The sequence below is a fragment of the Psilocybe cubensis genome, chromosome 2 (assembly GCF_017499595.1).
Source record: "Psilocybe cubensis strain MGC-MH-2018 chromosome 2, whole genome shotgun sequence".
NCBI classification, from domain to species: domain Eukaryota; kingdom Fungi; phylum Basidiomycota; class Agaricomycetes; order Agaricales; family Agrocybaceae; genus Psilocybe; species Psilocybe cubensis.
In genome coordinates this window covers 2,147,797-2,161,498 of record NC_063000.1, presented here as the reverse complement: position 1 = coordinate 2,161,498, position 13,702 = coordinate 2,147,797, and the positions used below count along the sequence as shown (strand labels likewise).

Here is a 13,702-nt window from a genome sequence, read left to right as displayed (position 1 = left end):
CACATGACCCATTAACCTTGCTTTTGACCTTGAATGTCCCAACCCTCTGTTCACCAGCTCTTCGAACGCCTAGAGACAATCGGGAAGGGTGCTTACGGATCTGTTCACAAAGGAAGGCATATACCCTCAGGAAATGTTGTAGCTCTCAAAATTATCAACCTCGATACCTCGGACGATGATGTCGGCGACATTCAGCGCGAAGTCGCCCTCCTGTCTCAATTAAGAGATTGCCCCAATATCACGAAATACTACGGTTGCTATCTAGATGGTCCCCGTGTATGGATAGCCATGGAACTTGCCCAGGGAGGTAGTGTGCTTTCGTTAATGAAAGCCTCCAAAGACGGTTGTATCGAAGAGAAATATGTCGCGGTCATCATTAGGGAGGTTCTTGTAGCACTGAGTTATCTCCACAAAGTGCCCGTTATCCATCGCGACATGAAAGCTGCAAACGTACTCGTGACTGATATAGGAAAGGTTATGCTATGTGACTTTGGCGTGTCTGCACTTTTGGCAACGACTTCCAGCAAACGCAATACGCTGACTGGGACTCCTTATTGGATGGCCCCCGAGGTGGTGCAAACAGTTCCGGCATACGATACCAAAGCAGACATTTGGAGCTTGGGAATTATGATATACGAAATGATCAAGGGAACGCCTCCCCACTCCAACCTGGACAAGTTCCAAGTCATGGACCTTATTCCGAGAATTAAACCACCACGTCTTGCCGAAGTAGAAGCAAGTAAAGACCTACGCGACTTCATGGCTTATTGTCTAAAAGAGTCTCCGGTAGAGGTGAGTATTTCAACCTTTTATTTGCATCAGTAGTAGTTACATTATAATGTTACACAGCGTCTCCCGCCAGACGAACTTTCGAGGACAAAGTGGATGAAGTCAGTTGCCAAAATCCCCGTTGCTTTGTTAAAGGATCTTGTCTTCCGACTCCAGCAAGCAGGGCCCCGCGCCAGTTTGGCGGAACCATTGGATTGGGAGAGTGGCGAAACAAACAGGTAAGGGCAATTGCTTTGCTTTTACCCGGAAGGGTTCAAATCATGAATTGTAGCATTGTCGGTGATGACAATAGTTGGGAATTTGACACCATTAGACATGGCCCATTTACTAGCGTGAATAATGCATATAATGACGAACACGATGACTTGCCACCTGAACCTTCAAATCAGGCCACCATTCGGGCACAGAACTCGACAAACTTTCCATCTTCTTTGCGTTCCCTTTTCGATGATAACGATTTCCCGCAATCCGACGCCATACGTCAAAACAATAACTCTTTAGATATACCTACTCAACCTTCTCTATCTGGTGAGCGAATTATTGACGAAACTCAAGCACAGCAAATACTTCCTTCGACTTTATCGGTCACCATAAATCATGGAGCACTTAGGCCACCCAATGCAAGCAATAGTCCTATACAGGATCCCTCTACGAAATTTGATACATCCCCTGAGCCCCACGATAGTCCCCCTAACGAACCATTGTCTGACGATGATTATGCTCTTGATTTTTCTCATGATATCAGCTCGCGTACAAGAAATCCAACAAAAGAAGACAATTCATCGTTGCAATCAAGTGATAATTCGCCACCAGAGAGTTTTGGTGCCCCCAAACGTCGTGACATTGACCTTGCATCACCGTCTTCTTTTCAGTTTCCGCGTCCATCCCGATTGGATTTTCAACACGATGATCCACTCCCTATGTCACCGGATCGTCAATTTCCTTCAACATCTGGTACCCCAATGCTTACACACCAAAATGCGCTATCCCTGGATGTGTCGTCACGGCCAGTCAGACACGATCTATCTCCTCCAATTTCGCGTTCACGATCTGCGACCACTCCCCCGCCACTATCCCTGACCCATCCTGATTTCGATGCCAGGTCAGTCCCTATTATCGATGTCAAGAAAACTGCCGAAAACATTCCGTATACGCCATCTTTTGTTCGAGGAGCACCAGGTTTGAAAGATGTCCTCAAGGTTATTTCACAACCTCCAGTTGTTCTTTTGACGTTTTCGTTGATCGTATTTGACTTAGATTCCTTCTCTATCAGCTGGAATTCATGGGGACCTCCTTCCACCTTCTCCATCTGCAGCAGTAAATGGTGCACGTTACTTCCCACCTGGTATCTCAAATTTGGTACCTGCATCAGCCCTCAGATCGTCCTCGGAAGACTCTCATAACCATGAAAATTCAATCGCTCCTCAGTCCATCAAACTGACAAATGGAACACGATTACATCCACACAGAAGACTAAACATCTCCGCCTCGAATCCAGATGTCTATATCACGCGCCCCTTGGACTATTCTAACCTGATTCTGGGGAATTCCCAAACTGTTGAACTTGATCGAACGTTAAAGTCTCTTGCACATTGGTTAGCAACTGTTGAATCTGGACTAAACAACATGTTGGATAATGCAATCGAAGAAGAAAGCGACGGTGATTTTGGTGCAGAATCACCCATCCCCGACAGCTGGCAAACGGAGGTGAATGATAACATATCATAAAAGTTGTTTTGTTACTAAGATTGTATTGTTCGTAAAACAAGAATAAATAACTTTAAGGTAGGATGTAGTTGTTGGCGACCAAGTAGTCGGTAATTATCTGAACAGCATTGGCAACACTGACTTGGTCGGTTTTTATATGGATTTCTGGAGAGGAAGGAGCTTCGTATGGTGCTGATATTCCGGTGAATTCTGTGTAGAGACAATCTTTCAGATAGCCATTCATTTTAAAGCCGCAGACATGTACCTTTGATTTCACCAGCTCGTGCTTTCTTGTATAGTCCTTTAGGATCTCTAGCTTCCACTACTTCTAGCGGTGCGTCAACAAAAACCTCGATGAAAGGCAAAGATGATTGTTTGTGAAGATCTCTAGCCAAATCTCTATCGGCTCGGTAGGGAGAAATGAAGGCTGTGACTGTGATGCACCCTGCATCTGTGAACAATTTGGAAACCTGTCAGAAGAAATTAATCAGTATTAGTGGGCGAGTCGGTGTATGAAAAACATGAATGAGGATATACCTCTCCTATCCTCCTTATGTTCTCATTGCGAGATTTTTCGTCAAAACCGAGGTCTTTGTTCAGTCCAAATCTCACGTTATCACCATCGAGGCGATATGTAAACTTCTTGGAGTGTAGCAGATGCTGCTCAAGGGCACACGCAATCGTTGACTAGCTCAGGTTGTCAGTGTCATTTAACTAACAGCTAACAGCAAGCAGTTATTCTCTTACCTTTCCGCTAGCGCTAAGACCTGTCAACCAGACTGTTGCACCTTTTTGCCCGAGTAACTCTTTACGTTCTTCGCCAGTCACAGAACCTGAATCAAGAGAAGGTTAACGAAGGATATTGCATTATAGTCAAGTAACTAAACAAACCAGGGTGAAAAGAGATGTTAGTGGCCATAGGGGACAAGAGCAATGCTTTCCCTCAATGTCTGTAGAATGCACAGAGAAGTAAAGACCAGCACGTCATATTTAAATGCCCAGGCTATGTCGAATGGCTGCTAAGATTTGTGGTTGGTCAGTCATAAGATGACGCGACTGTAGCGCGATTATCGCGAAGCTTGTGATTTATCAATTTTCATAGGTATTAATTATTTTAAAGTATGTACATGTACTGAAATATCAGGTCTACTGAGGAACTCATGAACTGAATTCACTGGTTTTCCGTTTTTCTGATACCCCCCTTGCGGCAAGTCTAACACGAGGATCATCTAGTCTATACCCACACTCCCGTAGCTCCTGCCATACCATATCAGCACGGGGATCTTGAGCTTCGGTACACTTATCTCCCAACGCTATGTATATCTTCCGAGGAGGCAAATGTTTGGCGGCTTTCATTTCTTCCAGGTAGAAGAAGGCGTCTTCATATGTTTCTTGGGTGAGTGCGAGATAAATTAATTTCTCGAACGTCTCCTTATTAGGCTCGATTTTGGCGGCTTTCATGTCCGCAAGAAGGAGATCCCCAAGTTGACGATGTTGTGCTGTTATGCAACCCTGGAAAAGGAGGTTGAAAATCGCCAGATCTGGTGTTAGGTTATAGTTGGGGATAGCTTTGTATATACCGACTGCCCGCTGTAAGTCGCCCAGGAAGACAGCCGCTTTCAAAACGACTTTCAGCGCTTCGATATCCAGTCCACTGCCTGATTCTTTGATTTCGTCGACCAAGCCCCATGCAAGGTCGAGGCTGTCAACGTCTTGTTTGACAATGTCGTAGATGAATGATGTTGTGCTTTCCAATGGCTCGATGTCATTCTGCCGCATAATTGAAAGGGTAATGAGGGCCTCTTTTAGTTGGTTATTACGACAGAATGCCTCGATCAACGCCGCAAAATGGTACTCTTGCCATTCGATCTCAGCAAGCTTCAGAACGCGAAGGACATCTGTCGCCAGTTCTGGCAAACCAGCGCGGGCCGCTGTGTTGAGAGCTCCCACGCAGACGCCTTCTGGTGGCAACACGTTCAATTCGTCAACAACCCGCGGCCAACAGGTCAAGACCCCATCTTCCTTTGATCCAAAAGTGAGTGGAACTGAAGAAACCAATCCGAAGAAAACATACATATAACTTGTCGACCGACGATGTCAGACACTCAAGCCACACTTTTGGTTCAAGTTGACGGGTTGAGGCTTCTTCAAAGTAATTTGCCACCTCAATGGCTAGTCGAGAGTGACCAGTAGTTGCCAGCGTGCTAACCAAGGTTTGGGCAGCCGCTAATTCTGGGATTAGGCCCCTTTCCTTCATGGCAAAAAAGACCCGCAGCATCATTTCAACATTAGACTCGGCAGCATAGGTTTCTATAATCGACGTGTAGACCGGCGGCGTGAGTTGAATACCCAATTGATTCAGTAAGTCGTATGCGTTCCATAGATTGGTATATGGTCGGTTGCGCTGAGCCTGGTATATTGAGGATGAGATAGTTGGTCCTTAACTGGGAAGAAAAGTTGGATTACATATATAAGATGCGCAAATGTGGTCGCTGTCGGTTCAATCCCTAGTTTCATCATATCGTCCACAATAGCCCAAGAAAACAACCACGAATCGGACCGGGCAGCAAGACCCATTAACGCGTTGTAAATGGAAGCGTCTGGCCTGAGTCCTGCAGCTTTCATTTTAGCGGCTGCTTCAAGGCACGCCGAAAAGCGATTTTGGTTGGCGGCAGCCATAATCTGCATGGTGAATTCAGTATGAGATGGCTCTGCATGGCGGATAGAGGAGGCTACACAGAGTTTGCTGTAAGACTCAGAGGAGTTGCTGAAAAAGAAAAGACAAACCATGTATTGACCGAAGAATGACGTGCGGCTTTTTTCTTAAAGTCCTGAGGACGGAAAGCATTGGAATGTCGGAGTAGAGGAGAAAAGGACGATTGCTTACATAACGCGTGTTGAACAATGTTCGTGCCGGTGGCTTTCCGAGTCGCGTTTCTTGTTCTCCAACCACCATGGTACGTCGTCCACTTTCCCTTCTCGAGCTGCATAATCCCTTACTTTCAAATACAAGTTTTATTCAGAGGCCATTCTCGCCCGTCGCGGTCCTCTTGCCAAAGTATGGCTCGCTGCTCACATGGAGCGCAAGCTTTCCAAGAGCCAAACACTACAGACAGACATTGAGCAGTCAGTTGGTAAGTGCTCGATCTACAACAGGTTTCTTTCAGTCCGACCTGACCTAAACATTTAAAGACGCAATTATGGCCCAAGAAATCGAAAAGATGGCTATCAGACTCAGCGGCCAACTTCTTTTGGGCGTGGTGAGAATATACAGCCGCAAAGCCAAATATCTGTTGGACGATTGCAATGAAGCATTGCTCAAGATCAAGATGGTATTAGATTTTTAACGTGTCCCTTAATCTTACCATTTATCAAAACGCTTCAGGCATTTCGTCCAGGGGTTGTTGATCTTACTGAGGACCAACTCACGGTTAACAAGACCGCCATAACTCTACAAACAAACGGTCTAGGGCTCGATTTGCTTTTACCTGATGTTGATTGGTATGCTTCTCCGTATTTCTACGTCTTTTTCTCTTCTGAAGTCCCAATAGGGACATGGACTTTGAGGATCGACCGCTTCAACGACAAGGGCACCACCAAGCACATGTTGACGACATCACACTCCGCACCGCAGACGACTTTGAGTTTGGAATGAACGATCCTTTCGATATAGGGCCATCTGATGGCATTGGCTCCCAAGATTTTAACGATGTCGATTTGGGGATTCATTGGGGAGACGAACAGCAAAATGACAAATCAGATGCTATGAGCATTCAAGGAAGTATCGGTGTCGGACGTGACATTCAGCATCATGAAGAGGAACTCGATCTATTTGGAGGAAACGACTTTAATGCAGATTTAGACCGCATGTCCCACAGGAGCAAAAGTAGAGACGTCTCGGTGCAACCGTTTGGTGGTATGGACATTGATCTCCCCGACCTCGATCTCGGGGACCTTGGGATCGGATTCGACGACCCTCCGCCTGCAGATATCAATGGTCGGACTCCTAGTGAAACGAGATCTCTTTCTCGCGCTTGTAAGTTGTATCAATTTTCAACTATCGTGTCCTGTATTTATTTTTATAGCTTCACCTTTGACCGAGGTCCCTCCAACGCCTCCTCCATTTGAAGGCTTGGATGATGCGGAAATTGTAGACAACGCCGAAAATGTCGTCAATGAATCCACCACAGACAAACCTAAAAGGAAAATCAAGGACAAGAGGCAAATCATCGATTCTGTTACGGAATTGCAGAATAGTCAGGGTGCAAGTAATCGTGGTCGTGCGGGAGGAAACACTAACCCTTTGAATACTGACACGACCAGCATCACTTCCACCCATCACTTCTTACCAAGGTCCTCCATTGTCATGAGATTACTGGAGATCCGTGATGACCCTGTTTCCTACTTCTTGCCGACTCATATCAAGGCTCAAGGCACCTTTTTATCTGGTGCACCTCCCGGTCTCACTCCAGAGCTAGCAGATCTATTCATTCGGCCTGTATACAACTCCACACACAAACGCAAAGCGTCACCGCAGGAAAGTCCCAGTAAGAAAGCCCGACGGGAAGATGTCGAAATGCCACGTCGTGTCGGGAGCGTTGCGCCTGAAGAGGAAACCATTCAGATCGATAATTCCGCTCTCGATATTGATGCTGGGTTCGAGTTTGCAGACCAATCCGGTGCTCCAGAAGATTATCAACTCGATTTCCCGGAAATCGGTCAAGAGCTTGATCAAGAGCGCGCCAAGTCTGTGTTTTCCGAAAGAAGTCGTCTTTCTTCTGTCGCACCTGAAGGTCTAGATGATATAAATCCCACCCATGTTGATGTGGACTGCCCCGTTTCGATATTTGATGCAACTCAACCTTCTCAAAGTCAGCTGCCGGAGGCTGAGCAAGAACAGCCCGAGGTTGTGGAAGTGACAGATAGGCAAGGCTACAGTAAGAACACTGTCAAGGCTTTGGGATTGATTAGAAAAGAGTTGCAACCCGAAGAGGAAGATGATGCTTCCAAGACCATGAGTTTCAAGCAAATGTCCAACAAGGTATTTTTATGGAAGCCTCTAAAAATCTTGTTACTCAGTCTTCTTTTTTTTTCAGGCATCCAAGCGAGCGGCTGCGTCGTTCTTCTTCGAGTTGTTGGTTCTCGGTACACGAGACTGTGTCAAACTTTCACAGCCCAAGCCGTTTGCGGACATCACTATCTCAGCGAAACCTCGACTCTGGGAGCAGAACCAGAACGTCGGCGACTCAGTTCCCGAGTGACTTTTCCGACAAGACATTTAGATCTAACTTATTATTTTATCTTCTTCTTCATTTTATTACCCCGATTTATGATTTATCCAGCGACACCTTGCGATACACCCTCTCCTGCTTATCTTGAATATTGTTTTTTTTTACATAGGACATAGGTTTTTATATCAATTTAAATAAATTCGTAATTTACACGGAATACTTTCAAGCTGTTTATCTTTATATAAAGGACAATGTCATTATTACCCATTAACATTCGAGATTCAACGCAATATATGTCTAGAAAACTAACGAACAAGAGAGAAAAGGGGGAAAAGGAAGCGTTGGCTTAGGATGTCTTAAACTCGGTAAGATATTCTTTCGCAGCAGCCAAAGCTTCATCAGCCTTGTCAGTGTTGATCCCAACTCCCTGTGCACTCTCTTCCTTTCCACCCGCCTACCCAAAGAAATTAGATTTCTTTTCATTCAATAATGTAATACGGATGCTTACCTTTCCGCCGATGATATCCGTCACTTTTGATGCCCACTTGCGCGCATCTCCTCCCAGAGCTTTGAATGACGAAGATACAAAGTTTGCATGGGCGACTTTGCCGCCCTCCACATCCGTGCTGAACACATATAAGCTCTTGTCGAGCTGTTTCGCTTGGGACACCAGGGACTGTAGGATCTACAAAGAGATGAATAAAAAAAAACCGAGGTACATGACATTGCAAACTGATGTTACCTTGGCATTGCCATCGACGTCTATTGACGCAACATATGCATCAGACGCAGTGTTCTCCTTGAAGTATTGTTGAAGTTGCTCGACAGCCTGAAACGTCCAGTTAGATACAAGATCCCGTCAGCCAAAATGATGGAAAGATGGATCGTACCGCTTTGTTGGCTGCCAATTCCCGATCCTTGATCTGTTTGTCGTGAGCCTTGCGAATGACGGCAAGGCGGTCCTTTAGCTGTGCTTTTTTCAAGACGGAGATGTCAGTCTGGCCGAGTTCCTATACATTATCGTCGAATCAATAGCATAATAGAGTATATCACCGATGGTACGCACAACACTGAAAGCCTTTAGCCCGGAATCCTTTTCTTTACCAGTAGAAGCTTCGAGAGCGTCGAGCCTTTCTTCTAGAGATCGAGCGAGCCGGGAAACTTCCTGCGCTTCGTGGCCAGTCACAGCGACGATACGGCGGATGCCCTTGGCAATACCAGACTCTTCAGTGATAACAAAATCTTTGATATCGCCCGTTTTCGCAACATGTCTTTTTTTGTAGCCGAGTCAACAACCCCTCATCTGATGTTGAGAAAAAGACACTCACGTTCCACCACAAAACTCTACGCTGGTCTTTCTCCACTTGGGGTTCTCAATATCCTTCGAGATCTCCTCGACGTCATACTCTAGTGTGACAACACGCACAGGGTCGGGATACGACTCGCCAAACACCGCTCGCAGGCCGGGGATCTTCTGCGCGGTCTCCAGGCCAAGTTCCTTGCTGAACACCTTGACGTTGCGCTTGATCCAGTCCACGCTCATGTTCTCGATCTTCTCGAGCTCGGGCAGGGCAATACCGGCCTTGTGCGAAAAGTCGAAGCGGAGTTTTGTAGGTGCGACGAGGGATCCCTTTTGGTCGATGTGGTCGCCCAACACTTCGCGGAGAGAGTAGTTGAGAATATGTGTCGCAGTGTGGTTGTTGCGCAATGGCCATCTGCGTAGCTGTTCGAGAGATTAATATCCAAAAGTTACACCGAGTTTCGTAAAATGTACCTCGTCGTAGGACGACACCACTTCATCGTCAACATTGAGCTGACCATACTTCAAATGTCCTGTATGTAGCACGTATCCGTTGTACACCTGGACGTTTGTGACTTCAAAGTCGGCGACGCCATCAATTACAATGTTTCCGGTATCATATTCCTGACCGCCAGATTCAGCATAAAAGCTGGTTCGGTCCAGGAGAATGCCAAACGTGGTATCTTCAGGGATATCCTTGGTAGACTGTAAGAAATTCTTTTCGTGGAAGATGGCTTTCACAGTCGCCGTGATGTTGCCGAGGTCTGATAACAAAACAGAATTCAGCAGACAAAACAGTCAACACTCGGTAGTCGACTCACTAAATTTAGCAGAATCGTCAGTTTTAGGTATCATGTCATTCTTTTCCAGAGCCGCAATATCGTGTACGTCGAGTTTAACCACGATAGACGAACCCTTTTTCGTGGATGCCTTGCTCGCCTCTTTGGAATGCGCCTGCGCAGCCTCAAACTCTTCCTCGTTGATGGTCAGCCCCAACTCTTCTGCCATCAGGCGTGTGAGATCAACAGGGAATCCAAAGGTATCATACAACCGCCACACATCCTTTCCGCTGAGCTGGGTGAGACCTTGTTCCTTGGCGCGCGTGGCGAACTGGTCAAACAACTTTTCACCGCGGTCCAAAGTTCTCGAGAACGACTCTTCTTCCTCGTCCGAGATCTCCTTAATTTCGTCGTACCGTTTAGTGATTTCGGGGAACGCCTCTCCCTGTTGATAAACGCGTTAGCATTGAGTTTTTTGGGATAGTTTTGCGACGCACCATGGTGTCAATGACGACAGGCATAAGAGAAGAGAAGAACGAGCCGATATTGACCCCCAGCTTCTTTCTCGCGTACCTAGCACCCCGCCTGAGAATGCGCCTGAGGACATATCCACGCCCGACATTATTCGGGACACCTCCATCGCTCAGGGCAAACGTCAGCGTCCGCACATGGTCTGCGACGACACGGTAGGCGGTATCGATTCCATCCGCGTCTTCTGCGCCAAAGCGGCCTGCGTACGGGCGTACGCCTGTAAGCTCGCGGACTTTGTCAAAGATGGGGAGGAAGATGTCGGTGTCGTAGTTGGAGGAGCGGTCCTGGATGACGGAGACAAGACGTTCAAAGCCCATGCCTGTGTCGACGTGTTTGGAGGGGAGGGAGCGGAGGGAGCCATCGTCCTCGCGGTTGAACTGGATAAAGACGTTGTTCCAGATCTCGAGCACGTTTGGATCGTCCTGGTTGACGAGGTGTGCGGCGTTTCTTCCGCCGATACGGTCGTAGTGGATCTCACTGCGGGTGGATTAATAAGAATAGATAATAGATAAAGCCTTTGAGTCACCTGCATGGACCGCAAGGGCCGGTTGCACCCATCTCTGTAGAAAAACTATAATTAAGTGCCAGCAAATACTAATAGACAGCGAGGAGCCACGCACCCCAAAAGTTGTCCTTTGCATTTCCCGGGAGGATGTGGTCTTCGGGGACACCGCGATCGATCCAAAATTGCTTTGCCTCGAGATCAGGCTCGAGTCCCGCCTTTGGATCTCCCTCAAAGTAGGTGACATAGAGCCTGTCCGGGGAGAGCTTGAAGACGTTTGTCAAGAGCTCCCAAGAATACTCGATAGCCTCTTTCTATAAAAGGCAAGACGATCAATTAGGATTTTTGGAAGATGACTCGAAAACGCACCTTGAAGTAATCGCCAAAGGACCAGTTACCGAGCATCTCGAAGAATGTGTGGTGGTAAGAGTCTCTGCCTACGTCCTCGAGATCTGTAGGAATATATGTAAATTGTTTGAGGAAAAAGAGGGAGAGAGACGGACCGTTGTGTTTCCCTCCCGCTCTGATACACTTTTGTGAATTGAAAGCACGCTTGAGCTTGGACATTTCCGAGTTTGGATCGACTGTGCCCAGAAAGATGGATTTATACTGGGATACTCTCATCAGTGGTGTGTGGACCGATCTGTAGATAACCAGGACGGACCTGATTCATTCCGGCATTGGCAAAGAGCAGGGTTGGATCCTCGAAGGGTATGGTAGGTGACGATGGAACAAAAACATGGTTTTTGGAGCGGAAATAGTCGTAAAACTGTTGCCTGACCTTGGGTGCAGTCCAGGGGCCGGTGTAAGGGGGGACAGCCATGGTTGAGATAGGACGACGGAAGATGTGAGTGGACGCTTTTCTAAACATCACCCCCGTCACACTTGGTCACATTGTTGCGCTACTTTGTATTTTCAAGTTTATTCCGAACGTCCAATATGCCCCGCGTACCTCCCTCGCTGCTCGGTGCCCTCTTTAGACGACCGCCGCCGCGTCTGCCTATTCTCGACGCCGTCAAACAGCTGACACGGCCAGTGCTGGCCACGACTGCACTGCCTGCTATTCTGCGACCGTCGCTGACGACACGGTTGCAGCCACCATTTGCCAACCCACTCTACCAGCTGCCAGTTCGTGGTATCGCGCGTGGAACAGAATACCAACCTTCTCAACGAAAACGCAAACGCAAACACGGGTTCCTTGCGCGTAAACGCAGTGTTGGAGGTCGCAAGGTGCTTAGTCGGCGAATGGCCAAGGGCAGAAAGTATCTGTCGCATTAAGGTTTGTCCTATACCAATTATTGGTTTAAAGTCTGATAAAATTGGACGACAGCTATAGAAAAACGACGTCTAATACAGATGTGGTAGTAATGAGGGTGAAAAATACTACAACGATCGCAATCCATCCCATGACTAGAACGGAAGGTATAGGGCCTGCAGAGGGTATAATGATAGTATGTGGAGCCCTTAGTTTACAAGAGTGCCGGTAGGGCGGGTGACACGGGATAGGTGTCGTTTAAAAGGCCGAGCGAGGCAGTAAGAAATATTATCGGGCAGCGTCCAATATTCCACGAACATCTGGTACTGCTGTGAGGTCAGCGAGGAAGGGTATAAGGTCAGTGAGTTCAGCATCATGTGGATCGTTGAACCAGGAAGAGACTGGGACAGCGTTGTTTGGATGAAAGATGTAGGAAGCAGGAGAATTGTCGAGAATGATGGTATCAGCGATGGGTCTACCAAGCTGAGAGAGATCCTGAGGCAAGAGTCAAGATGATGAGAGGGGAGGGAATGAAGGAAGACTTGCCTTTACATAGTTGCCTTTATGGTTGTAGCAACTCTCGCGGAAGAGTCTATGAGCGACTACGCGGTGTATGTCGAGCTTGTCGAGGACAGGGTCGGCATACTTTTGAAGGTGAGAGGAGAGAGAAGAAGGAGGAGATGGAGACAGACCTTGCTGAGACTGGCGGTGAATACGACGATTTCGTAAATCTGGCCCATTTGCTTGAGGAAATCGTCTACACCAGGACGTTTGAGGACATGGAAATGATGCCAATGATACTCGATTTCTACAGGGACGATGAAATCTGCTTGTGCGACGGCCTGGATTGATGATGAGGGATTGAGAGAGGATACTGGATGGAGAGACGGACCTTGAAGCTGCTGTGTACAAGAGTTTCGTCGAGATCGAGGACGAGACACTTTCTGCCTACATGCTCCGGAGCGATGGGTGGCAGAAGAGGCTTTGGGACGCCATCCTGGAGGTGAAATGAGAAAAATGGCAAAATGAGAGAAAAAGAAAAGGACGAACAGGGCCAATGGGGATACCAGAACCGCCAGCCTTGATGAGACGCAGCTCGTCGTCGTGGTCGTCAAAGACATGGTGAATGTCGTCGTCGATGGTTGTGCGATCCGAGTCGTCTGAAGAGTCGTGGGTGAGAGGAGTGCCGAGAGAGCCTGGAGGCTGAACGGCGCCCGAGGTCATGCCATCTGTCTCGTCGTCTGGAAGGAGAGAAGCGCTGACGGGTGGTGGTACGACGACGTCCGAGTCGGTAGGCGAAGGAGGATTTGAGGGCTGTGGGGGAAGAGCAAAGCCAGCAGCGAGAGGCGGGGAGATGTCCAGGTCTGGGAGGACAAAAGCGGGGGCGGTGGGAGAGTCAGTTGTGTTTACGCAGGGAACGACGCGGGTGACGACTCTTGAAAGAAAGGACGGCTTTCTTTTGTAAAAAGGGTCAGTCTTTGGGGCAAACAGGCGGTGGCGCAGAGACGGCTTTGGCGCCATCGCAGTTGTCCAAAGAGCAAACGCGGGCAAAGGGGGGCGTGTCTTGTGTGACAGCACGTGATGAGTGTGACAAGTTGGTTTTGTTGA

General features: G+C 47.7%; 7 protein-coding genes across 7 annotated transcripts; 3 read left to right on the top strand and 4 right to left on the bottom strand.

Moving 5' to 3' along the window:
* Positions 1-33: 33 nt before the first annotated feature.
* On the top strand, positions 34-2,517 carry JR316_0002234 (Serine/threonine-protein kinase KIC1; the record flags this gene model as incomplete). Its single annotated transcript, XM_047888028.1, has 4 exons — positions 34-792; positions 850-1,007; positions 1,061-1,988; positions 2,047-2,517. The coding sequence occupies 4 exons, from the start codon at positions 34-36 to the stop codon at positions 2,515-2,517; spliced, it is 2,316 nt and encodes a 771-aa protein (XP_047752951.1).
* Positions 2,518-2,569: 52 nt separating this feature from the next.
* Positions 2,570-3,415, bottom strand: JR316_0002233 (Adenylyl-sulfate kinase; the record flags this gene model as incomplete). Its single annotated transcript, XM_047888027.1, has 5 exons — positions 2,570-2,706; positions 2,762-2,966; positions 3,034-3,183; positions 3,244-3,329; positions 3,388-3,415. 5 exons carry the CDS (start codon positions 3,413-3,415, stop codon positions 2,570-2,572), a joined length of 606 nt encoding a protein of 201 aa, XP_047752950.1.
* A 239-nt stretch (positions 3,416-3,654) lies between these two features.
* Positions 3,655-5,184, bottom strand: JR316_0002232 (Mitochondrial group I intron splicing factor CCM1; the record flags this gene model as incomplete). Its single annotated transcript, XM_047888026.1, has 3 exons — positions 3,655-4,518; positions 4,571-4,906; positions 4,963-5,184. The coding sequence occupies 3 exons, from the start codon at positions 5,182-5,184 to the stop codon at positions 3,655-3,657; spliced, it is 1,422 nt and encodes a 473-aa protein (XP_047752949.1).
* A 266-nt stretch (positions 5,185-5,450) lies between these two features.
* On the top strand, positions 5,451-7,757 carry JR316_0002231 (Cohesin subunit rad21; the record flags this gene model as incomplete). Its single annotated transcript, XM_047888025.1, has 7 exons — positions 5,451-5,453; positions 5,510-5,630; positions 5,689-5,828; positions 5,882-5,997; positions 6,048-6,532; positions 6,582-7,537; positions 7,593-7,757. 7 exons carry the CDS (start codon positions 5,451-5,453, stop codon positions 7,755-7,757), a joined length of 1,986 nt encoding a protein of 661 aa, XP_047752948.1.
* Positions 7,758-8,073: 316 nt separating this feature from the next.
* Positions 8,074-11,662, bottom strand: JR316_0002230 (Alanine--tRNA ligase; the record flags this gene model as incomplete). Its single annotated transcript, XM_047888024.1, has 14 exons — positions 8,074-8,181; positions 8,236-8,412; positions 8,470-8,556; positions 8,618-8,737; positions 8,794-8,998; positions 9,056-9,450; positions 9,502-9,791; positions 9,849-10,251; positions 10,304-10,814; positions 10,864-10,897; positions 10,958-11,153; positions 11,209-11,291; positions 11,343-11,448; positions 11,504-11,662. The coding sequence occupies 14 exons, from the start codon at positions 11,660-11,662 to the stop codon at positions 8,074-8,076; spliced, it is 2,874 nt and encodes a 957-aa protein (XP_047752947.1).
* A 116-nt stretch (positions 11,663-11,778) lies between these two features.
* On the top strand, positions 11,779-12,117 carry JR316_0002229 (putative 54S ribosomal protein L34, mitochondrial; the record flags this gene model as incomplete). The annotated part of the gene is made up of 1 exon (XM_047888023.1): positions 11,779-12,117. The coding sequence occupies one exon, from the start codon at positions 11,779-11,781 to the stop codon at positions 12,115-12,117; it is 339 nt and encodes a 112-aa protein (XP_047752946.1).
* Positions 12,118-12,382: 265 nt separating this feature from the next.
* On the bottom strand, positions 12,383-13,615 carry JR316_0002228 (uncharacterized protein; the record flags this gene model as incomplete). The annotated part of the gene is made up of 5 exons (XM_047888022.1): positions 12,383-12,589; positions 12,641-12,739; positions 12,787-12,936; positions 12,987-13,091; positions 13,145-13,615. 5 exons carry the CDS (start codon positions 13,613-13,615, stop codon positions 12,383-12,385), a joined length of 1,032 nt encoding a protein of 343 aa, XP_047752945.1.
* Between the last annotated feature and the right edge of the window lie 87 nt (positions 13,616-13,702).